Genomic DNA, 24668 nt, shown 5'->3' on the forward strand with positions numbered 1-24668 from the left:
TTTGCCCTGGCTAGGGCCCAGGCCTAGCAACAACAAACAGTCAGCCCCTCCCCCAGCCTGGCCACAACTGGTCTGACCCAGGGACCCCACATCATACCCGCCTCTGGGCCTCCCACAGCAGCCCAGCCCAGCCAGCCCCTGCTTCCTCCAGTCTAGATTGAGGACCCCAACACCCATATTCCAGGTGACCTTGAGCCAGCCCTGGCCCCTCATGAACTGCCAGTGAGAGCCACCAGCCCTTTGCAGACAGCTCCTGTGAACATCCAGGGTGTCTGCAGGTGAGAGGTTGAGAGGTGGGAGGCAGGCCTGAGACCCTCCTCAGCGCCTCTTCTACATGGCTCTGCCCTATGGCAGAACCATGCCCTTTTGGAGGGTGGGAGTCAAAGTGAGCTCTGATCTAGGGATGATATCGGCTCCAGACCAGGAGTGAAAGGCAGCCCTTTCCCATTTTCCAGTCACCAGCAAGGCAGAAGTTCGAGTGGCTTGAGGTTTTCAGGGGTTGCCACCATCCCAATGCTTTTCTCTCTAGCCCTGCCTGCCAGAGCTGAGCCCACTACCCCGTCTCACAGCTTCCCCTCTGCCCATTCCCCTCAGGAAAAAAGACAGCCATTCCCATGTGACAGAGGGAAACTGAGGTACGCCAGGTTGGCTGTGGTGGTTCTGTGAGTCAGCAGGAGAGAATCCTGGAGTCCTGACTCCCAGCCCAGGGCAAGGGAGGGTCGGGTATGTCCTCTGAGGGCATTCCTCCAGCACTGGGAAGCAGGGCAGGCATGACACAGAGAAGACTAGCTTGGATAGGAACAGCAGAGGCCATGAGATTAATCGGATCAGAGCCAGTGGCTGAGAAGCAAGGGGCACAGCTGTTCTGAGAACCCCCCCAGTTCACCCCAAAGGTCAGCATCTCCCCCAGCTTCCTACTGGCAGAACCTGGGACCTTAACACCTACCACCCGCCTCTGAGCACCAAGGCCTTGTGTGGAAAGCAGGCAGGGGTGGGGCAGGAACCCCCAGCCAAGAACAGGGCCATCCTAAAACCCCTGTCTGTCCCCAGGGCACCAAGTCCCAGCCCCCTTCTTGTGGACAGGCTGACAGCTGTCTCCTACACCTTCTAAATAAGGATGGGGGTCATGGTTGGGGGGGCCCCAGGTGAGGCTCAAGCAAGCCAAGCCTTACTCCTTACCTGACCTCGCTGCCCCTGTCCTCTCTGTTCCAGCCTCAGCCTCGTCTTAGTATCTGGGGTGGAGACAGAATTGATACAAGAAGCCCTCCCACCCTCGCCCCCACCCCACCCTTGGTTGGGAAGGGGGAGGCAGATAGAAGAGGTATTTTGTTGCCTGAGTGTCGCCTGGAAGTCCCTCATTCAAGTATCCCTCACTGAGGCTATGCATTGCCAGTCCTCTTGACTGAAGCTCGCCTTCTGGCTTTGAGGGGTGTGGGCAGAGCGTTTCAGGGGTTAAGGTGACCCCCACAGACCTCAGAGAGAATCTGCTTCGGACTGAAGCATTCCCCCCACAAGACTCAACGGAGCCCCTCCGGCAGCTCTGCTCTCCCACTTAGGGGCTCCTTAACGCTCAGGCCGCCCCTTTGCTCCCGGCCTGCCCCGGCCCCAGCCATTCCCCGACCAGCCCCTCCTCCCGCGGGCAGCCAGGGATTGGCGGGCCGGGGGCGGTCCGGGGGCGGGGCCGGGCGCCCTTCATCCCCACCGTCGCTGTTGTCGCTGTTGCAGCCCTGAGTTCAGCTGGGAGCAGAGCGGACCGCACCGGCCCGAGCGGAGCGCCGCGCGTGCCCAGCCGCGAGGCCAGGTACCGCTTCGGGTGTTCATCCTGCCGCACAGGGGAATCAGGTGGGCCGAGCGCTACTGTCCACCCTCCTTGTCCATAGCTGGGCTCTGGGCAGCTCTCCTCTCCCGTCCTGACCCGGGCAGGCGCCCCAGCCTCCGGCGAGCCAAAGCCCCGCGCGCTCCAGGCGCCGGTCTTGGGGACCTGCCAGTCGGGACTCAGCGCTGAGCTTGAGCAGGGCGCTGGAGGTACTGGGAGGGACACGTCGTCGCCTTGGGGCCTCTCGGCATGGCCGGGAGGTGCAGCAGGAGGTCGGCGGGCACCCGGGGCTGGGACCACAGGACGCCTTGTTGGAGGCTCGGGCGGCACGCCCCAGGCTTTCTGAGGCAGGGCCCGTGGGGCAGGCTGGAGAGGGCCCGGGGGGAGGACCCAAGAGGAGCCTGGAGCAGTCCCTGGAGCGCTGCCCCGACGGGCGCCTGACAGGCAGAGCAGCCCGGCTGGCACGATGGGAATCCGGGTATATTTATCTCGGCTGCTTTGGACAAGGGCTTGAGGGCAGATCGGGCCGGGCCGCCTGAGGGGCCGCGGGGTACATGCTGGTCCCAGAGTCGGTGCCATTTGCAGAGGAGCCAGCGGGCACAGAGGACGCAGGGCGCGCGTGGCTCCCTAACCTGTGGCCGGGGCGCCGTGCGAGCTCCTCCCAACCTGGAGCTGGGTAGGGTATAAGTCAGAGCCCGCGCAGCGCACTGCGGAGAGAAGGAACCAAGACTTGGTTTGCAAGAGCCCGCCCCCGCCCGGTTGGCCCCTTCGATTGGCCACAGCGAATGCGTGCATTTGTTTACACCCGGGCAGGGGGAGGCCAGGGGCGGGACCTGCGGGGACCCGCCCTTTTCCCCCCACAGGGACGTGAGTCCTGAGTCCAGGTATGGGCTCCCAAACAGGTCTGAGAAAGGCTAAGTCAAAGGCTCTTGAGCCCTGAGGAACACCATGGAAGACATCCCCACTCATGCCCATCCTTCCTTCAGCCTGCCAACCCTGTCCTTTCTTCCATGACCCACTCGGGGCACAGACCTGCCCCTGGAAAATGCCCTTGGACCTTTCACCTCTTCCTGTTCTGTAAAAGGTCTGGGATGGGGCTCATTTCCTTTTGGAAAGGAAGCAAATCCCTCAGGGCTCTCAGTCTGGGGGATAAAAAGCTAAAGAGACCCAAGGATGGTTCGATTTTGAATGGGGGATATTAGGCACAGCCAGGGTACCCTTCCTGCAAGAAGCATCACTGGTGGGAGGGTTCAGGACTGGAAGATGCCAAGCCTGGCCCGTCTCTGAGAGGGCTGGAATGACTGAAACCAGAAATGGGAATCTGATTTCTTGACATTGGGAGCAGGGAGCCGAATCTCTGGGGAGGGTGGGAGTGTGTATCTCAGAATTTTGCTCTGCCTGGGCCCATGGGACCCATGTCTTCGCTGGCCTCTCAAGTCACTCTTCGTTGTGTGCTGGTTCTTTTGGCCCATGTCACAAATGGTCCCCACGCCAGTCCAGGGCTCCAAGTTGCCAGATCATGACAACTGGTTGCTCCTGCTCTTGTGCCATTGCCCTAGCAAGTAGCCTTGAAGCCCTGGACAGATGGAGAAACTGAGGCACAACAAGACTGGCTGGGTGGTTCATGGTCTCTGGGTTGAGTCGGGGGAGGATTTTAAGCTGAACTGGACACACCCTGGAAGTCTGGGTTGGGTGTAAGGACAAGCATCCAGTTTGAGAGGGAAACATATTTGGAGGGGAGTGGTGCGGGTGGGCCACCAGGGAGGTGCAGTTTTGGCATCTCTGTGAACAGAAAGCTGAGGTGGAATGTGCAGTCTATGCTATAGTAGAATTGGGACTCAGGGGGAGGATGTTCTAGTGTAGACATGGCCAGGAGCCAGGCCTCAGTTGGAGCAGGTAAGAGGGCTTGCCGAGGGCCTCAACTGCATTCCATTAATTTATTTTTATTTGTTTCATTTTTTGAGATGGGGTCTCACTCTGTTGCCCAGGCTGGAGTGCAGTGGCACAATCTAGTCTCACTGCAGCCGCCGCCTCCCAGGCTCAAGCAATTCTCCCATCTCAGCCTTCTGAGTAGCCAGGACCGAAAGGTGCGCAACACGAAGCCTGGATAATTTTTTTGTATTTTTGGTAGAGGCAGAGTTTCATCATGTTGCCCAGACTGGTCTCGGACTCCTGAGCTCAAGCAGTCTGCCTGTGTTGGCCTCCCAAAGTGCTGGAATTACAAGTGTGAGCCACCGTGCCTGGCCATTCCATTCATTTAACATTTGCTGAGCACCTACTGTGTGCCCTGTGTAATCTTGTCTAGTGGGCGAAGGGTAGGCCTTTGACTCTAGGTAGTAGGACAGACATAGGAGAACAGGGTGGGGCTCTAGAGGACCAGGCGGGGCTTCTGGGGGCCAAAGGGAAGGACCAGCTGCTGGGCAGGAGGGGCTTTCCGGCCAGTGGCCTGGGGTGGCTTGGTTTTGAATTTCCGCTCTGCGGGCCACGTCCTGTACACAGCCTCTCAGCCGGCACGTCTGCACACGTGCATGGCTGCTGAGAATGGGGGTCACTCCAACTGACCATCATCTCCACATGTATTTTCCATTGCTCAGGTAGACAAGTCCTGGGTGCTGGACCAGGGATCTCTGAGCTTTCCAGTTGGGCCTGGCCTTGTGGCCCTAGTGGGCTCAGCCCCACCCTCTGGGTGTCATAGCACCTGGCTGGTAGGGGCATAACCTGCTCTGTGGAGACCTGGAGGCACAGCAGCAGTCTTTTTGTGGGGTCCTCCAGGGTTCTGCCTGGCCATCTTGGCAGTGTCCGTTGGGCCTACTGCCCCCTCACCTGGGATCCCTGGCTCCCTCTCCCCTTCTCGCTCTTTCTGGGGCTTTTTCCTCAATTGTCTCTTTTTTTTGTTTGTTTTTTTTTTTGAGATAGGGTCTCTCTCTGTTACCCAGGCTGGCGTGCAGTGGCATGATCTTGGCTCACCGCAGCCTCTGCCTCCGGGATCAAACAATTCTCCTGCCTCAGCCTCCCAAGCAGCTGGGATTACGGGCACCTGCCACCATGCCTGGATAATTTTTGTATTTTTAGTAGACATGGGGTTTCACCATGTTGGCCAGGCTGGTCTCGAACTCCTGGGCTCAGGTGATCTGCCCGTCTCAGCCTCCCAAAGTGCTGAGATTACAGGCGTGAGCCACCACGCCCGGCCTTACAACCATCTCTTGCTGTCTCGTTGTCTGTCTCTTCCTCCATTTGGCTGTCTCTGACTGGGCGCTCACTCTGTTTCTCACCTCCCTGGTTGTCTCTGTCACTCTCTGTCTCCCTGTCTAAATGTCTGTCCGCTATCTGCATGTGATTTTTGTCTGTTTTTCTGTCTGTGTCCCTCTGTGTGTATCTGCATTTCCCTGTCTCCCTGGGCCTCTGCATCTCTGTCTGTCTGTCTGTCTCTCTGTATGGATCAGTATGCATGGACGCATGGAGCTAATGACTGTTTTCTCTCCCTGCTCTCTCCCTGTCTATCTCTCTTCCCTCCCTCTTCCTCTTCTTCCTGATGTTGGATGTTGCCCCTCCTCCAGGCCGACCTTGACTTTAGCCCCCCATTGGACTCTCTGATGAGTCCTGAACTGCCCGAGGCCTGTGTTTCAGCTTTCTTTGGGGCCAGAAGTCCGGCTGTCCAAATATTTGGCCGCCTCCAGGGGATTCCGGGTCAGCAGGGAGGAGAATGGGCTGGCTGGCGCAGGGTCTCCCCTGCCCCTGGGGGGCCACAGTCACGTGATGTCCTGTCTTTTGCCTCAGCTGGGCCTCGGTCGGGCTGCACGTCCTTCTCAGCAGACTGGCAATGGGGGAGGTGGGGGCTGCTGTTGCTGTAGCCCACTCGTGAACCAAGAGCTTCTGGCTGCAACCTCTACGGGTGGCAGCCTGAGCAAGGAGGGTCCAGGGCTGGGTGGGAAGGGAGGCTGAGGTGCCTAAGATTAGGCCCAGCTACAAGCATCTGTTAGAAAATGTACCCGGCCACAGGAAAGTCTACCTTCCGGCCCCAGCTGGGTCTCTCAGATCCTCCTAGACACCTCCGGATGCCCAGAACACACAGCCACAGACCCTAGATCCCAAGGCCAGGGAACTGGGGGTTGAGGATTAACGTAGCCAGTAGTTCAGTTCTCTGGGCCATCTGCCTTCCCCTGAATGTGCCCCCTCCTGCATGTCACTTCCTCGGTATTAGCCCAGTGTTGGTCACACACTGGCCACTTGCATTGTTGTGTTGTTGATGAGGAGGACGTGGCAGAGGGAGGACTAGAATCTACTGGGGTCAAAATCTGGAAACGTGGGTCTGGAGGAGGGTAAGAGGTGTCTTTTCCCTGTTCTAACATCCTCCTCCCACTTGCTTTGTCCCTAGACCCCTGACCCCAGCAGTCAGCTACCACTAATTCCTGCGGCTGTGCCTTGAGAACATACAGTCCGAATGTCTCCACTGGATCTGGTTTCCCCTCTTACTAACACCTTGTCCTAGGAGGGGGCATCTTCCCTCTGAAGCCTGGAGGAGCAGGTGGAAGAGGGGTAGCTGTCCAGATGGGTACCAGACTTAGAAGGGGGGCACCCTGTCTCAGTCAAGGAGGGGAGTGGTAAAAATGAGCTGAGCTAGAACTGGGGGCAGCCCTCATCCCTGAGCCCCCAGGAATAATCATGAAGCACCCTCAAGCCAGGCCAACTGTCTCTCTCCTGAGATCTTGGCGGAGGTCAGGAAGCCTGGGCCTTAGCAGTAAGCTCCAGAGGGTCTGTGCCTCCGCTGGTACAAGTGACCACCAAGGAAAAAAGAGTGTGAAGGCCTCCCTGTCACCAGCTCACTACTGCAGACCCACACCCACTTATGTTCCTGAGCATGGGGAAGGAAAGCAAGGCTCAGAGTCCTGGGGACTCCAAGGACCTTGATCCCTGGGCAGAGAGCTGTGCTTCCTGTAGCCGCTTGCATCAGCTGCCCTGAGGTGGCCTGGATTCCTGGGGCTCAAAATCTTTAATTAGCCAAACTCAACACCTGCCGAGGTGTGACTGATGAATTCTCACCAGGTGATGTTTGCGTGGGCGGGCGTTACCTGCTGCACCATCCCTGTGGCTCCTGGCCCCTCCTGGCCCTTATCTCCCAGGAAAGCAAAACAGGTCCCAGGGCAATGGCCTGGGCCGTTGATCTACTGCCCGGGCTCACACTACATCCATGACATGCCATTCTGATGACCTGCCCAAGGCCACTATGATCTCCCCACCCTAGCGCCTGGCCACTCTCTGGGCACCCATGGCCTGCCCTGGGGATGAAGGCTTTGGGGAGGCTCCTCACTCATCCCAAACTTTGACCAAGCCTCATGGGACCCCTAGAGGATAGGGGTACACTGAGGTCCTGAGCTGGGGAGTACGCTGCCCCTAGCCACACAGTGAGGCAGGGCCAAGCCCAGCACCAGAAGTTCTGCTCTGGGCTTTCAACACAGGGGATCAGGCTCTGCTGGGATCCTTTCTCATGCAGGGGCCCTTCCCTGAGTTTACCCTGACTCCCGGATACAAAGGAGCCTGGGAGGCCACAGGCCTGAGGGGTAGGAGCTGTCAAAAATGGGCTGGTAGCTTCAGGGAATGGCTGGGGGCTCCATGCCAGGCCAGTGCTAATCCTCACCCTGGTCCCCAGCCCCCAGCCCTCCTCCCTGCCCTGGACCAAAGTCCATACTCCTGGACCTGGCCTTTACAGCTCTATCAGGTTTGTCTGTCGCCACAGAACCTTCCTTCAGCCCTCACAGTCTGCCTTGTACTGCACCTCAGGGCCTCTGCCTATGCTGTGCTCTCTACCTGGTGCACTGTTTCCTGTTTGACATCCCAGGGTGCCTACTGGAATTTTAGGACTGGCTTTGTTACCTCCTCCAGGAAGTCTTCCTTGATTCCCCCATCCTCTTTTTTTTTTTTTTTGAGATGGAGTTTGGCTCTTGTTGGCCAGGCTAGAATGCAATGGCACAATTTCGGCTCACTGCAACCTCCACCTCCCAGGTTCAAGCAATTCTCCTGCCTCAGCCTCCCAAGTAGCTGGGATTACAGGCATGTGCCACCACGCCGGGCTAATTTTGTATTTTTAGTAGAGACGGGGTTTTTCCATGTTGGTCAGGCTGGTCTTGAACTCCTGACCTCAGGTGATCCTGCTCTCCTCGGCCTCCCAAAGTGCTGGGATTACAGGCATGAGCCACTGCGCCCGGCACCCCCATCCTCTTTTTTGAGACACAGCACTGTGTGGCTCACACTGAGTTGCAGCAGGAGCTACAGGGTAGTGATGAGGGTGCTATTTGGGGGGGTTGTCTCTTTCAGACTGGAGGTCACTTGAGGAGAGATATTCTAAATCCTTTCTGGGATCTCGGGCCAGCCCAAGACCCAGCAATGACTGGTCATGATTGAGTAATAGCCACCAGGCCCCAAAGGTCTAGGCCCAGCTCCTGCAGGGGGGATGGGGAACCTGGAACTCAGACCTCAGACACCTCCCACTGCCCATGACACAGACTGTGGTCTCCCTGGAGGCAGTGCCTGGCTGCTACGGAAGAATATTAGGGCAGAGAAGTGTGTTTTGTCCAGGCTGCCAGCTCAGCACACTCTGAGGGCCTGTCCCAGCCTGCCCAGGACAGGGGGCCGAGAGAGGGCACCCCCAACTGAGTGCAGGGTGGACTCTGGAGTAGCTCTGGACGCCAGCACCGGCACCTCCATACCCAGGTGGGACCCTTGGAGGGATGCTGATGGCAAGGCTTAGGGCAGGGGCATGAGGACAGGTGGACCTAGGCAACTCTGGGGTCAGGGGAGAGGGCTCAAGAAGAGATGCTAACATTGTTAGAGTTCTGAGTAGGTGGGGCTGGGAGGAGAGGAGGTAAGATGCTGGCATCAGAAGGAGAGGCAAGTTTGAGGGATGCAAGAGTGCCATGTGTGGGGTCTCCAGGGTCCAGGTGCCAGAATCTGAACTCCGGCCTGGGGCTGCCTGGGGCAGTACAGGGAGGGAGTCCTCTGACCAGAGAGGCCAGAGGCTGCTGTGACCTCTGCAGCCTCCGGGGGCACCAGGCCTGAGGCCTGAGCCCAGCCTCTCCTGTTCACCCCTAGCCCTGAGTGCTACATTTGAGTCCCCCAGTGCTCCAGATTCAAGGGCAGACCTGAGACCATCAGGGGCTGGAGTGGGGATGGGGGGTTCAGGGCAGAATTCAGGGTTCCCCAGCAAAGAGGGTGCCGTGGCTTTAGGACCAGGCTCTGGCTGTCCTGCCTGGCAGTACTGTCCCACTCACTGGTCTCCACTCTGGCCTCAGCTCTCCTGCTGGCCAGGCTGGCCTTCAGGGTGTCCTTACAGAACCTGGGGGCACCATGCCCAGTCACCTCTGGGTATGAAGCAGGCAATTCCTGGATCCAGTGATGGGAGAGGGGCCAGTGAGTTGTCTGGGCAGTGAGCAGGGATGGTGGGGAAAGGGGAGCTGGTTCCTTTGAGGCCTAGCAGGGGTTCCCTGCCTGGCAGTAGAGGAGAGGCTTGGAAGAAAACATGGCCCTGAGGCCAGGACTGTGTGGAGGGTGAGGCATGTGTGGCACAGAGAACCGGCCCTGGAGCACCCTTTTCCTGGAAGGCCCCCTGAGGGCCCTTTGCCGCAGCCAGGCGGGAAGGGCCCAGGTGTCCAGCTACCCAGCACCGCCTCAGGCATCCTGGCTCCGGGGAGGGGGGACAGCCTCTGCGCCTGCCGTTCCCAGCGCCAGCTCTCAGCCCACAGAGGGCTCTTTGTTCTGGCTGCCAGCAGTGCCCGCCGGGCGGCTGGGAACAGGGCCCACAGCCCTCACCCTCTCCTGAGGCCTCCAGCCGTCGGGCAGTGCCATTCTAGATTGGACAGGAGGCCCCTGGACACAGGGTCAGTGCAGGAAACCATCTCCCAGTACTGATGTCAAGGAGGGGAAGTCTATCCCGGGTACATACCCAGAGTGAAGTCTGGGGACCTGGGACTGAGCATCTGGGGATGCTGGTGCCACTGGGCTCTGAACTTGGGTCATCCAGATGATCCTTACTTCACAGATGGGGAAACCAAGACCCCAAAGGCTTGCCTGCATGGGTGTGCGTGTAAGAAATGCATTATGTGCTGGCTAGGGTGTCCCATCAGAACATGCTGGGAACTCAGGTGTCCGAGCTGGATCCCCCCAACGGCAGATCCCAGGGAGGCAGCAGGCAGAGCTGCATGTGCGGGTATGTCCCGAGTGGCCATCTGGGAGGTGTGCTATGGCTGCAGGCCTCGGGTAGGAGGCTGGGCCATAGGCCCAAGTAATGGGGCTAACCAGAGGGAACGGCTGCTCTGCAGACATCTGACTGTTGGTGTGAGACCGGTGCTCCTGGTGTTGTGCCCTGAGCCATGGAGGTGCCTCTGCAGACAGAGATGGTGGAGCTGGTGCCCAATGGCAAACACTCAGAGGGGCTGCTCCCAGTCATCACCCCTATGGCAGGCAACCAGAGGTGAGTACAAGAGGGACCCAGTGCTGGCTCAAGACAGAGCAGGGCAGGGGTACAGAGCAAAGGGCTGGAGCTGAGCCACCCACCCTGACCTGTGCCTACAGGGTCGAGGACCCCACAAGGAGCTGTATTGAGGGCAAGAGCTTCCTACAGAAAAGTCCCAGCAAGGAGCCACACTTCACCGACGTGAGCGGGGCAGCAACGGGTTGTTGGGGGACACTGTGGGGAACTTGGATGCAGTAATGAGGTGGTCTCTGGCAGCAGTGGGAGGCTGAGGGACAGTCAGGGGGAATGCCGTGATGCCCCTGTCCCTTGCTGACTCCTCCCACCCTTCCCCATCCCATTCTGGTGCCTGCAGTTCGAGGGGAAGACATCATTTGGGATGTCAGTGTTCAACCTCAGCAATGCCATCATGGGCAGCGGCATCCTCGGACTCGCCTATGCCATGGCCAATACGGGCATTATCCTTTTCCTGTGAGTGCCCTCAGAGAACCTTCTAAAGATAGGGGCCCTAAGCAAGTCACCAATCATGACCTCCCAGGACCTGCCAGTTCCCTGTCCTAGCACCCAGGCTGCAGTGGGTGGGCACTTCTTACACTAACAAACCATGGCTGAAAAAAACATCCACAGCCAAACAAATATACCTCACTGCCCAGTAAACCGACTGAGGTCACAACACAGGCCAGTCTTACAGGCCAGAGACCTTACACATGATAGCCAAGCCCCATGGCCAGGCTTTGTGTGGGCACACGTGTCCTTTGCCTGGGGGCTCTGCCCTGAAGCCAGAATGGAAAACATGTTTGTTTCAAGGACTCGAGAGGAGGAGGTGCTCAGAGGGCAGTCATAGGGACACTCTTGACTCAGAGGGCCCCTTCTGGGGTGTGTCCCACCCTGGATCAAACGGGGTGGTGTTCATCACCCCTGGGACCTGCTGAGCTTGCATCCATACCTGTTGGAAGTCCAGACACCCAGGTCACAGACCCTTCACCCCCAGGCCTCTCAGAGCCCCTCACCCTCTGCCAGCTAGGGTAGCCCCCAGTGGACTTTTTCTTCCATCTTCCCATGTGTCCCCAGGTTCCTGTTGACGGCTGTCGCCTTGCTCTCCAGCTACTCCATCCACCTGCTACTCAAGTCCTCAGGGGTCGTGGGTGAGCTTCACACCAGCCTGGAATGGGCGGGAGCTGGTGGGTAAACTGGGGCCAGTTCCTGACTTCTTGACCTTGCTGCCGCAGGCATCCGTGCCTATGAGCAGCTGGGCTACCGTGCCTTTGGGACCCCAGGAAAGCTGGCAGCAGCCCTGGCCATCACGCTCCAGAACATCGGAGGTGAGAGCAGTGGGCAGGGGCAGGCAGTAGGCAAGCAGACGGCCCCGAAAGCTGGCCGGTTGGGCTGACCCCAGCGCCTGCTCACCCCTCTCTCCACAGCCATGTCCAGCTACCTGTACATCATCAAGTCTGAGCTGCCACTTGTCATACAGACCTTCCTGAACCTGGAGGAGAAAACCTCGTGAGCCCTGGAGTGGGGAGGGGAGGAGAGGGGTGCTGTACAATGAGGAGGGGTGGGGTAGGGGGCTGGGTGAGGGTGGGGGTGCCAGGCTGGGCTAGTGGGAGAGACAAGACAAAGCAGACGAGAAGCTGGTGGAGGTGGGAGAGTTGCCAGCAGAGCCAGCATTCAGTTCACACTCACTTGGGAAGCACCTAGGGGACGCCCCCTCCAGAAGGGGCATGTGGGGCTAGGGGCAGGGTGCAGCTGAGAAAGCCGGGCCCCTCCTCACCCCGAACCCAGCCTGTGAGCATGGGAGGCTCAAGCTTAGCTCTAAGCACCTGCTATTCCTGACCATGGGGTTGCCCCCCCACCAAGAGATTAAGCCCAGGTGTCCCAGTTGCCTATCACTTTAGCCAGCATTGACTGGACTTCAAACGTGTTTTGTGGGATAGAGGGGACACAGTCAGGCCCTGCTCTTGTCAGCCCAGCCGAGCAAGCAGAGGGGCTGGGAGGTTGAGAGTAGCTCCGGCAAGAGGGAGAGCCAGAATTCTGCCCCTAGGGCCCTGGGCCTTTCCCAAGGAGTTGACCTCCGGGCTTGCCTTTGAGGACGGTCCTAGCCCTTATCCCCTTGTTTCCCCATGCCCCATATCCATTCCTGGTGGGTTAGAGGAGGGAGCAGGATGAGGCAATGCCAAGATGCCAGAAGGAACCGCAAGGAGTACAGGTTATTGCAAGTGCCTGAAACCCCCATGGAAAACACCACCTTCCTCTAGAACCAGGTCCCTTCCTCCCACCCACCTCCATCCAAAGGTTGGACCCAGACCTGTGTGTCCTGAGAAAAGCAACAGCAGTGCCTATAATAGAGAGGGTCCTGAGCATGAGCTGTGTGCCAGGCTGGAACCTTAGTTCTCACGTCACCCTGAAGGAGAGTACTGAGGGCATGCCCTTTTTTTTTCTTCTTCTTTTTTTTTTTTTTTTTTGAGACGTAGTCTTGCTTTGTTGCCCAGGCTGGTGTACAGTGGCGCAATCTCGGCTCACTGCAACCTCTGCCTCCTGGGTTCATGCGATTCTCCTGCCTCAGCCTCCTGAGTAGCTGGGATTATAGGCTTGTGCCACCATGCCCAGCTAATTTTTTTTGTATTTTTAGTAGAGACAGGATTTCACCATGTTGGTCAGGCTGGTCTCAAACTCCTGACCTGATGATCCACCCACCTTGGCCTCCCAAAGTGCTGGGATTACAGGCGTGAGGAAGCACGCCCGGCCGGGCACGCCCATTTTGCAGATGGGGAAAGTGAGACTCAGAGCTGTGGACAAACATTCTTCAGATGTCACTCACTGGCACCACTGGTAACTCCAGCAGAGGGAGGCAGGGGCCCCATCCCAGGCTGAATGGATTCTGACCCTGGCTCCCGATTCCTGTCCCTGCAGGGACTGGTACATGAATGGGAACTACCTGGTGATCCTTGTTTCTGTCATCATCATTCTGCCCCTGGCACTGATGCGGCAGCTTGGTGAGTGTGGAAGGGTCAGAGCCTTGGAAGGGATGTTGGAGGCGTATACAATGGGAGGGGCCCCAGGTCTCAGAGTGCCCCCTCCACTTTGCAGGCTACCTGGGCTACTCCAGCGGCTTCTCTCTTAGCTGCATGGTGTTCTTCCTAATTGCAGTGAGTCATCTTCCATGTTGGCCGAGAAAGCGGGCAGCGGGTCTTCCGGGGGAGTTCCCTGTCATCAGGAGGGGGCACGTGTCTCTGGGAAGCCTGGGCCAGAAGGCAGCTCTGCCAGTCCTGATCTAGATGTGGCTTCATGGTAACTTCCCAGGCAGCTCAGCCTGGCTCTGACACCCTCATCTCTCCCCACTCCAGGTCATCTACAAAAAGTTCCACGTGCCCTGCCCACTGCCCCCCAACTTCAACAACACCACAGGCAACTTCAGCCACATGGAGGTCGTGAAGGAGAAGGTGCAGCTGCAGATCGAGCCTGAGGCTGCAGCCTTTTGCACTCCCAGTTACTTCACGCTCAACTCACAGGTTCTGACAGGTCAGGGTGGGGCGGGGGCCCAGTGAGAGTGGGGGACTGCCTTGACAGCCTCATGCTTCCCCAGACAGCATACACCATCCCCATCATGGCCTTCGCCTTCGTCTGCCACCCCGAGGTGCTGCCCATCTATACCGAGCTCAAGGAGTAGGTATCTGTGGCTGGCAGCGGCGGGGGGCTGCCCTGAGCTGCTTTGGGGAGAATGGATGTGGTCCTGAATGTGGAGAGGGGAGTGACAGGAGCCAAGTCACTTTATCTAAGATCTCTGGGGCAACCATGAGAGGCGATTATGAGCAAGAAGGAGACTCCCTCAGCTGCTGAATGGTGAAAGTGTGGTGCCAGAGAGGGCTTGGGGCACATGGGGGTCTCCCAATGTTACCCAGCTTGTCACCAACACCCGTCCCCCACTTCCCCACAGCCCCTCCAAGAAGAAGATGCAGCACATCTCCAACCTGTCCATCACCGTCATGTACATCATGTACTTCCTGGCTGCCCTCTTTGGCTACCTCACCTTCTATGGTATGGTGGCACTGGTGGGCAGAGGCCTAGGCCAGGCTGGGGGGAAGGGGCTGGTTGTGGCCATGGTGCCCTCCATACCGAGGCATGTGGTGCCTGGCTGTTCCTTGCTGCTGTGGAGGTGAGTCTGCATGCCAATCCCCACAGTGTTGGGGTCCCCCAGGCAGCTCAGATCCCACCTCCTTCCCGGGGCCACCTGCTGACCACCCTCCCTGCCTGCCACAGATGGGGTGGAGTCAGAGCTGCTGCACACCTACAGCAAAGTGGACCCATTTGACGTGCTGATCCTGTGTGTGCGTGTAGCCGTGCTGACAGCAGTCACGCTCACAGTGCCCATCGTTCTGTTCCCGGTGAGCTGGTGGGCAGGTGGCCAGACCAGTGGCGGGAGGGGCTGATGGGGCCAACAGGCTGATTATTCTTCCCACCTGTCCCCCAGGTGCGCCGCGCCATCCAGCAGATGCTGTTTCCGAACCAGGAGTTCAGCTGGCTGCGGCATGTGCTTATTGCTGTTGGCCTGCTCACTTGTATCAACCTGCTGGTCATCTTTGCCCCCAACATCCTGGGCATCTTTGGGGTCATCGGTGAGGGTCTGGCCCTGCTGTGGAAGCAGGGTATTGCCCCAGAGGAATTCACCTCTGCAAATCCTGGCAGATTCCTGAGCTTACACCCTACATTAAGTGGAGTGGCCATGTGCACAGTTTGGCCTCCCATCTGAGCTTTTGTCCATAGGCTATTCTAATCCCTTTTCGGGGCTCAGAGTCACTGAGTCAGTCCCCCATGCTGGAGGACAGGGGTGGACCCCAGGGATCAGAGGCCTCCTCAAAGGATCTCACTGGGTCTTGTCCACATTTCACATGTGAGGAAACTAAAGTTCAGAGTGATTAAAGGAGCAGCGGGGCCACACAGCTGGTGAATAGGAGCCTTGGGCTTGATTCAGCCCCAGGATCACTGCACTCCAAGTTTGGCGCTCCATCCACTGCCACATTCCAGATGGGGCTCTCAGCTGGTAGAGCAGACAATTCTGAAATATCTTTGGGGTGACCCAACTCAGAGGACTAATAAACTCTGCCAGGACTGACAGACAGACCTGGGGGCTGAGTATCATGGATATCATGGACAGCACTCTTCGTTCTCTATGTCCGAAATCTAACTCGAAATGAATTAAGCAGAAAGGAATTCACTGGCTCAAATAACAGAGAAGCCTTCAAGTATAGCTGTAGCCTGGAGCCCAATACCCTTAAGCCCTCATCTCTCTCCATCTCTTGACTTGCCTTTCCTCATTGCTAGCTTCATTGGCTGACATTCTCCTGACACCGATATCACCAGCCTTCTATCCTCACGGATAGAGAACAAGGGGGAGAGGCTGATGGGCTAGAATCAGGCAGCGCTCTCCAGTGGTCTCAACGTGAAACTCCCTCAATAAGGAGTGTTTGATCTCATTGAAAAGTCCACCCCCGAATCTTAGTCAGTAGGAGGATATGAGCCAGCAGTGGCCATGTCTTGTTCTTTGCAGGTGCCACATCTGCCCCATGCCTCATCTTCATCTTCCCTGCCATCTTCTACTTCCGAATCATGCCCACGGAGAAGGAGCCTGCGAGATCCACCCCCAAAATCCTGGTGCGAGGGGCCTGGAGGCCGGTGGGCTGGTATGGGGCTAAGGGAACTGCCCTGACCTTGGACCTGACCCTGACTTCTGATCTCACAGGCCCTATGTTTTGCTGTGCTTGGCTTCTTGCTGATGACCATGAGCTTGAGCTTCATCATCATTGACTGGGCCTCAGGGACCAGCCGGCACGGAGGAAACCACTAGGGTGACCCTCATGCTGTTCTGTCTACTCACCCTAGCAGCCCTGCCCAGACTCTTCAGCCCCTGCTCCCATCCAGTGGCCAGTCGGGGGAGGAGAAAGACGCGATTAACACTGTGGCATTCAGCCAGGCCCCATGTCCTCTCTGTGGAAGATTTTTGTTCAAGAGCCAGGACCAAGGCCCTTGGGCCACTACCCTGCTAGGCTCCAGAGCAGCAGGGGCTTCTTGAACTGGGAGCAGGGTGGGGCTGTCGCCTTAGATCCCACCCAAGCCCCTCATTCCCTCCTTGCACAGATGCATACACTAGGGCCCAGCAGCTGCCTCCTGAGGAGATACAGCCTGTAGAAACATACAGAGCTGGAATCGGCCTAGAGCCATTCCCCTACCCTGCTGCTAGGCCACTGTCTGTGCCCTGGGGCCTCATCTCCCCAGCCCACTTGTTTTTCCCCCTTTTATTCCCTAGGCCCTTTTCAGACACTTGGGCCCTTGGATACTCTTCTCCCACCCCTCTTCACAGGATGGCACCCTCCCATACCCCATAGCTGGGACCAGCAGGTTCTGCTGAGGGTAGGGCTGGTGTAGCTATCCCCAAGAGACCCCTGACCTGTCCCTTCACCAGTCCTGGGGAGGCTGGGACTCCCCCTGCCACAAGCCTGGGCCACAGCTCACATTCCACTGCTGGGAGAAGAGACAGGCCGAGGCCCAGAGTGGCCTGCCCCCGGGAGCCAAAGACCCCAGTGGCCACACTGGGACAGGGTGGGGAGGCTGGCAGCCCTCTTTTATAAATATTATACATAAGACCAGCTGTGTTTTCTATTCTTGGTCTCCATGGTCCCTGGATTCCTGGAAAGTGAGGTAGGGGCCAGAACATGGATGGTGATGGAGGGCTCCCGTCTCTTTGTCTGGGATGAGGGTGGGGACAGGGCAAGTCCCCCCCCCCCCCCCCCCCCCCCCCCCCCACCAACCAGTGGCACACTCAGACCCAGCTCTGGGCCTGGGCCAGGCTCAGCACAGACCTGCTTTCTCACGGGGTGAGGTGGGGAGGAATTAATGAGGCCCCAGGAAGTGGGACAGAGAGAGGCCTCCGGAAGGAGGCAACGTGAGGTGCATCCCCAGCAGCTTCAGGGAGGGTCTGAGCTGGGGGCAGCTGAGCCCTGAGGGAGCCCCAGGAAGGGCCCCCTTCCCTCCCCTAGCTCCCAGGCTGCCATGTCAACTCTCTGTCAATGCCCTGAGTCTGGGGACAAAAGTCCAGGAATCCTGTGCCCTGTTGGGCTGATCTTTTTATTAACAGTAAAATCCACTGTGAATAAAGTGGGTTAGTAGTCCCTGTGTGGGGGGACCCAAATGGCAAAGGGAGGCGGGAGTCCAAGGTAGGGCAGGGGCTGCAAGGAAGCAGGACAGCCCCAGGTGTCCTGGCCCTGGTGGGACTGGGAAGCTGCCCACTGCCTTGAGCAGGCCTGAACCAGCTGAGACCCAGTGGGATAGAGCTGCCCAGGCCTTGGCACCAAACCCTCATTAAGAGAGACCCTGCACCAGGCTAGGCCGCCGAGGAAAGGGCAGCAGGAAAGATCCAGTTTGAATTTGCAAGGCAGCTGCCAGCTCGGGAAAATCCTGAAGAAAGAACTTCCTCAAGCTGATGGCTGCTAGGCCCACAGCAGTGCCAGCTCAGCAGAGGGGAGCTTCCTGAGTCCTGTTCCCATCAGGCCCAGGCATCTGACTCCAGGCTGGGGACTCACCCAGCAGCCCTGTGGCCCCAGGAAAGAGCTGGACACTGGCCTAGAGGTGGATGCAGCACAGGGTGTTCTGATGAGAGGGGCTGCCCTCTAGAGGTCTCGATGGGGCCATAACCCTGCCTGGAACCCTTGGTTCCTGGGCAGTGGGGGGCAATGAAGGGCAAGTCCATCCCGCAGGCAGACCTGGGGGTCTTTTCTTGTACTCCCTCCATCCAAAGAAGGCTGCAGGTCAGAGCAGAACAGGACACCACGTCTGGCTCAGGCCCTGCAGACCAGGGGAATGTGCTAAAGGCAGCACCCTCTGCACACACACATACACACAACTGGTGTGGGGAAGGACCCTGGGCCCTGGCCCAAGAGGCCATCTCTGCTTGCCCAGTCAGGCCTCCTCCAGCCTGACCGTGGGCAGCAGGCTCCAGCAAGGAGGAGGCAGGTAACGTGGCCACTACACTAGATTCAAGAGCCAAGTGTCCACATGACCGTTTGAAAATGAGTATCGCCAGGCGTGGTGGTTCACGCCTATAATCCCAGCACTTTGGGAGGCCGAGACGGGTGGATCACGAAGTCAGGAAATCAAGACCATCCTGGCTAACACGGTGAAACCCCGTCTCTATTAAAAATACAAAAAATTAGCTGGGCGTGGTGGCGGTCCCAGCTACACGGAAGGCTGAGGCAGGAGAATGGCGTGAACCCGGGAGTCGGAACTTGCAGACACTTGGCCTCCATGGTCTGCAGGCCCTCAGGCATCATTAAGCATTTGTGTATGCGTTGAAAATTTTCCCAGGTTTTTTCCTTTGTTATCCTTTTAAAAAATTGTTCTGGGGCCAGGCGTGGTGGCTCACACCTGTAATCCCAGCACTTCGGGAAACCGAGGTGGGCAGATTACTTGAACTCAAGATTTCAAGACCAACCTGGGCAACATGGCAAAACCTCGTCTCTAAAAAAAAAAAAAAAAAATTGAAAAATTAGCAGGGTGTGGTGGCTCACGCCTGTAAGTCCCAGCTCTTCAGGAGGTGGAGGCAGAAGGATCACTTGTGTCCAGGTGACTGAGGCTGCAGTGAGTTGTGATTGTGCCACTGCACTCCAGCCTGGGCAACACAGCAAGACTCTGTCTCAAAAAATAAATAAATAAATAGCCGGGCGCGGTGGCTCAAGCCTGTAATCCCAGCACTTTGGGAGGCCGAGACGGGCGGATCACAAGGTCAGGAGATCGAGACCATCCTGGCTAACACGGTGAAACCCCGTCTCTACTAAGAAATACAAAAAACTAGCCGGGCGAGGTGGCGGGCGCCTGTAGTCCCAGCTACTCGGGAGGCTGAGGCCGGAGAATGGCGTGAACCCAGGAGGCGGGGCTTGCAGTGAGCTGAGATCCGGCCACTGCACTCCAGCCTGGGCTACAGAGCGAGACTCTGTCTCAAAAAATAAATAAATAAATAAATAAATAAATAAATAAACAAACAAACAGATAAATAAATAGTTCTAGGCCGGGTGCGGTGGCTCACACCTATAATCCCAGCACTTTGGGAGGCCGAGGTAGGCGGATCACCTGAGGTCAGGAGTTCGAGACCAGCCTGACCAACATGGAGAAACCCCATCTCTACTAAAAATACAAAAAATTAGCCCGGCGTGGTGGTGGGCGCCTGTAATCCCAGCTACTCGGGAGGCTGAGGCAGGAGAATCGCTTGAACCCGGGAAGTGGAGGTTACAGTGAGCCAAGATCAGGCTGTTGCACTCCAGCCTGGGCAGCAAGAGCCAAACTCTGTCTCAAAAAATAATAAATAAATAAATAAATAGTTCTGGAAAAATTGTTCTGTTTGGAGTATTGACAAGTTAGAGCAGCCTGAAGGTCCAGTACAAAGGTCTTCTATATTTCTTTTCACTGTTTTTCTTTTTTTTTTTTTTTGAGACGGAGTCTCGCGCTGTCGCCCAGGCTGGAGTGCAGTGGCCGGATCTCAGCTCACTGCAAGCTCCGCCTCCCGGGTTCACGCCATTCTCCTGCCTCAGCCTCCCGAGTAGCTGGGACTACAGGCGCCCGCCACCTCGCCCGACTAGTTTTTTGTACTTTTTTTTTAGTAGAGACGGGGTTTCACCGTGTTAGCCAGGATGGTCTCGATCTCCTGACTTCGTGATCCGCCCGTCTCGGCCTCCCAAAGTGCTGGGATTACAGGCTTGAGCCACCGCGCCCGGCCTCACTGTTTTTCTTATGACTGCTTATTATAGAAAAATAAGAGCAGGAAAAGGGGCAAAAGCATGGGTCTCAGTCTCCCTGCCCAGCAGCTGCCCTTGCCCACACCCTTCTCACCTGTGTGTACAAGCACACGTTTGTGTCTCGACTGACTCATTCATTCATTCAACAAGCATTTATTGACAGTTCCCACATGCCAGGCACTCATCTAGCACCTGCAAATAAAGCAGTGAACAAAGTAAAGCCCCTGGCCTTCCCTGAACTTACAGTCCAGGCTGGGGATTAGATCCAAAAAAGAAACATTAAACCTAACCACTAAATTCTATCATGTGGTTAGAAGATGCTCAGTACTACAGGGAGTAAAAACAACAAGGTAAGAAAAACGTGGGGCGGGGGACAGGGGGTCAGAGTGGGCCTGAGAAAGGAACTTTTTTTTTTTTTTTGATATTTATTATGTTTATTCATAATTTGATTGCTTGTTTGTGCAGTGCTTAGTGGACAGCACATCTCAGGGAGCCTGCCAGAGCCTGGGGTAGGATATGGTCATGGACCATATAGGAAGCTTCACCAGACTGGGAGGCTGAGGGCCTTCCCTGAGCCCTTCTGCTGATAGGGAAGGCAGAGAAGCTGAGAGCATCACCATTTCTTCAGTTACTGCTTCCTCCTTTCTGTAATGCCTGTTAGTCATCATCATCGTCATCCTCTGGAACAAAAATGTCATGTTCCTCAAGTAGAGCAGCAAAGTTCTTGCTAATGAGTGTCCCGACATAGAGAAAGGGGATCACAATGGAGAACACACGGAGAAGGCCAAAGGACATTTTCACCGGTTTGGGCAAAATGGCGCCGCTGCGGGTAACGATGACTGACCTCGACGGTACCAGGCTCTGGCCTAAGCCACTCCGTGCGGCGGCGACATCGCCATCTTTCCTCAAGCTAGGCCCGCTTCGGAGAGCCCCGGACCTGACTGGTGCCAGTGCTAGCCAGCGAGCCGCTCCGGACGCCATGCCCCCAGCTCCGCCCCTCACCAGGGCACCCGGACCCCGCCCGGAACTTTTTTTTTTTTTAAAGACACAGTCTAGCTCTGTGGTCCCGGCTGAAATGCAAATGGCATGATCATAGCTCACTGCTGCCTTGAATTTCTAGACTCAAGGGACCCTCCTGCCTCAGCCTCCTGAGTAGCCGGGGACTATAAGCACATGTCGCCACTGCCTACTTATTTGTATTTTATTTTTTGTAGAGACAGGGTCTCACTATGTTTCCCAGGCTGGTTTCAAAGTCCTGATCTCAAGTAATTCTCCCATTTTGGCCTCCCAAAGTGCTGGGATTACAGGTGTGAGCCACCATGCCAGGCATAAGTCTTAGTTTTTAATAGATTATTCCAGCTGCTGCATTAAGACTAGGCTCTGGGTGGGGAATGGGGGGCAAGGGTGACACTGACACAAGGGTTCCTGTAGTTACTCCAAATAGTCATGTTGCGTGGCTTAGCCCAGGTGATGGTAGATGCGGGATGAGGCACTAGGATTGTCCTAAAGGTAGAGGTGGCAGGGTTCCTGGATGATTCGAGTATGGGAGGAGAGGCAGAAATAAGTCAAGGGTGACTCCAAGGTTGTCTAGGGATAGAGGTGCCACTGCAGGAGGCTGGAAGAGGAACAGGCTTGGGAGGGAGATCAGTTTTGTCCATGAAGAGTTCAAAACATTGATTGGGCCGGGCGCGGTGGCTCAAGTCTGTAATCCCAGCACTTTGGGAGGCCAAGGTGAGCAGATCACAAGGCCAGGAGATCGAGACCATCCTGGCTAATACGGTGAAACCCCGTCTCTACTAAAAAATACAAAAAATTAGCCAGGCGTGGTGGCGGGCACCTGTCCCAGCTACTCGGGAGGCTGAGTCAGAAGAATGGCGTGAACCCAGGAGGCGGAGCTTGCAATGAGCCGAGATTGCGCCACTGCACTCCAGCCTGGGCGGCAGAGCAAGACTCCGTCTCAAAAAATAAAATAAAAACATTGACTGGACATCGGCCAGGCATGGTGGCTCACGCCTGTAATCCCAATACTTTGGGAGGCTGAGGTGGATAGATCACAAGGTCAGGAGTTCGAGATCAGCCTGGCCAACATAGTGAAACCGCGTCTCTACTAAAAACTACAAAAATTAGCCGGGTGTGGTGGCACGCACCTATAGTCTCAGTTACTTGGGAAACTGAGGCAGGAGAATTGCTTGAACCCGGGAGGGGGAGGTTGCAGTGAGCCGAGACCATGACACTGCACTCCAGCCTGGGTGACAGAGTGAGACTCCGTCTCAAAAAAAAAAAAACATTGACTGGACATCAAAGTGGAGATGCCGATTCAACTGCTGGGTGTATGTGTTGAGTTCAGTAGAATGGCCAGTGATGGAGCTTTGGATCTGGGAAGCAAAGCAAGTGGTGTTTAAAGCCATGGGATGGAAAGAAGCTAAGTTTAGACAGAGGAGGGCAGCAGTAAGCATTGAGCCCTAGAGGACGAGGGAGAACCAGCAAAGGAGCTGGTCAGGAGTAGCCAGGAGGTGAGAGGAAAACTGGGAGAGCATGGGCACCTGGAGCCAGGTAACTGTCAGATGCTGCAAAGGAGGTAAGGGTACAGGACGGACCACTGAATTCAGACACCTGTGGATCCCTAAGGACCCTGACCAGGGCACTTTTGTGAGGGAGGGACAGGCCTGTCTGGAGTGTGCAGAGAAGAAAGTGAGGTAGAACTGGAAAGAGCCAGTGTAAACAACTTGTGTGAAGTGAGAGGGGCAGAGCCAACAGTGGCTCTTAAGAAAGACTGAAAAGTTGGCCGGGAGTGGTGGCTCACGCCTGTAATGCCAGCACTTTGGGAGGCCGAGGTGGGCGGATCACAAAGTCAGGAGTTTGAGATCAGCCTGGCCAACATGGTGAAACCCCATCTCTACTAAAAATACAAAAATTAGCCAGGTGTGATGGCGCACACCTGTAATCCCAGCTACTCGGGAAGCTGAGGCAGGAGAATTGCTTAAACCTGGAAGGCAGAGGTTGCAGTGGACTGAGATCACACCACTGCAGTCCAACCTGGGCAACAGAGTGAGGCTCTGGGGGCAGGGGGAAGAAAGACTGGAAAGAAGAAGGTACTGAGGGTGAGAGAATGGAAGCAGCTGGTAGGAGGGTAGGTTGGAGCTTGGTGAACGACTTCCAGGATCAGGGTGCTGGAAACTGAGCTGGAAAACAGTAGACAGAGATTGGATAGTGGAGGTCTGCATATCAGGGAGTGTGCAGGGTGGCCACTGATCTGCCTGGCCAAGTGCTGGTGGCTAGGGACACAGCAGGTCCAAGATGCAGGCAGGGATGGCAAGGAGCCGTGGAGAGACCCAGGGGACCATTCAGATGTTTGCCTAGGCCAGGTGCGGTGGCTCATGCCTGTAATCCCAGCACTTTGGGATTCACTTAAGGTCAGGAGTTCAAGATCAGGCTGGCAATATGGCAAAACCCCGTCTCTACTAAAAATACAAAAAGTAGCCAGTCATGGTGGCACACACCTGTAATCCCAGCTACTCTGGAGGCTGAAGCAGGAGAATCGCTTCAGCCTGGGAGGCGGAGGTTGCAGTGGGCCGAGATCGCGCCATTGCACTCCAGCCTGGGCTACAGAGCAAGACCCTGTCTCCAAAAAAAAAGACAAGAAAAAAGATGTCTGCCTGGACCCTAGTTTAAAGTCACCCAGCAACTGACTTTCCAACAACTCGGAGCAGTAATGATTGACTGAGAGTTACTTAGAAAGAAGAGCAGCCCTGGAAAAATCTGAAAGCATAAAACTACTTCCCAACCACGTAAATCTGCAAACCGCCTGGCTACACACCGGATTAGCCAGCCACCTAATCCGCCGAGCTATGCAGAAGGAGGCCTCTGCTGACCCCTGGCGGTCACCAGCCGGAGTCTGGCTGCGCGGGGACCCACCGACACGTTGCCCAGCCGTGTGGCTGGGATGGCCGGTCACCCATGGCCGTGCGGTCGAGCCTTGAGGCTCCAGGACAGTCCTGGAAGGCTTCCTGGCAGATCCGTGGGAGGAAAGCAAACAGAAGGGCGGGAGGCGGGAGGGGAGAGATCCCCCGGGATGGGTAGGGCCTCGACGCTGGGCATCGTGCGCAGGTGTGTACCGCAGGGAGCCAGCCAGACCCCCACGGACTGCCTGACCTTGGGGGAAGCCCGGCGTAGAGGAAGGGGCTGGACCCCGAGAACCGCCCTTGACTATGTGTTCTGAGAGCAAGTTTTACCCAGTTCCTCTCTATCCTCCCGACGATTCTGGGGTCAAACTCAGCAGGGCATCCGAGCCCCCACGGCGCAGCGGGCCTAGGCTGGCATGGGCGACGCGGAGCTACGCCGCCCTCAGGAAGCAGCGGAGGTGTCCAGCGGGAGAATGACCCAAATCACCGTCTAATCTCTGCTGTGAAGTGGAAGCGGGAGGAGGGAGCGTCTCATGACGGAGGGTGTGAAGACGCTAGACTGGAGGAAGCAGAAAGGCGGGTATCACTGGGGACGTTCTGAAGGTGAGCCGAGGGCGGCTACCGCGGAGGAGACCCTGGCGAGGTGGGGCCCCGCGCGGGGCAAGGGCGATGGGGTGCCACAGAGGGCTCGTTGCAAGAGGACGCGG

General features: G+C 56.9%; 2 protein-coding genes across 3 annotated transcripts; one reads left to right on the forward strand and one right to left on the reverse strand.

Moving 5' to 3' along the window:
• The first annotated feature begins 1696 nt into the window (after window positions 1-1696).
• Window positions 1697-16921, forward strand: SLC38A3 (solute carrier family 38 member 3). 2 transcript variants are annotated; one of them, XM_003894396.3, is made up of 16 exons: window positions 1697-1801; window positions 10129-10280; window positions 10382-10463; window positions 10636-10751; window positions 11352-11425; window positions 11510-11602; window positions 11702-11783; window positions 13191-13273; window positions 13368-13426; window positions 13625-13789; window positions 13864-13943; window positions 14215-14315; window positions 14538-14662; window positions 14749-14893; window positions 15826-15929; window positions 16018-16921. In XM_003894396.3, the coding sequence occupies exons 2-16, from the start codon at window positions 10180-10182 to the stop codon at window positions 16120-16122; spliced, it is 1515 nt and encodes a 504-aa protein (XP_003894445.1). In that variant the 5' UTR covers window positions 1697-1801; window positions 10129-10179; the 3' UTR covers window positions 16123-16921. The 2 variants fall into 2 exon arrangements, with proteins under 2 accessions (XP_003894445.1, XP_009198994.1); XM_009200730.4 differs by having other exon boundaries at window positions 1724-1842.
• A 3543-nt stretch (window positions 16922-20464) lies between these two features.
• On the reverse strand, window positions 20465-21078 carry LOC101011847 (essential MCU regulator, mitochondrial). The gene has a single exon (XM_003894395.4). The coding sequence runs from the start codon at window positions 21038-21040 to the stop codon at window positions 20717-20719; it is 324 nt and encodes a 107-aa protein (XP_003894444.1). The 5' UTR covers window positions 21041-21078; the 3' UTR covers window positions 20465-20716.
• Between the last annotated feature and the right edge of the window lie 3590 nt (window positions 21079-24668).

The sequence above is a fragment of the Papio anubis genome, chromosome 2 (genome assembly GCF_008728515.1).
Source record: "Papio anubis isolate 15944 chromosome 2, Panubis1.0, whole genome shotgun sequence".
In the NCBI taxonomy this organism is placed as follows: Eukaryota; Metazoa; Chordata; class Mammalia; order Primates; family Cercopithecidae; genus Papio; species Papio anubis.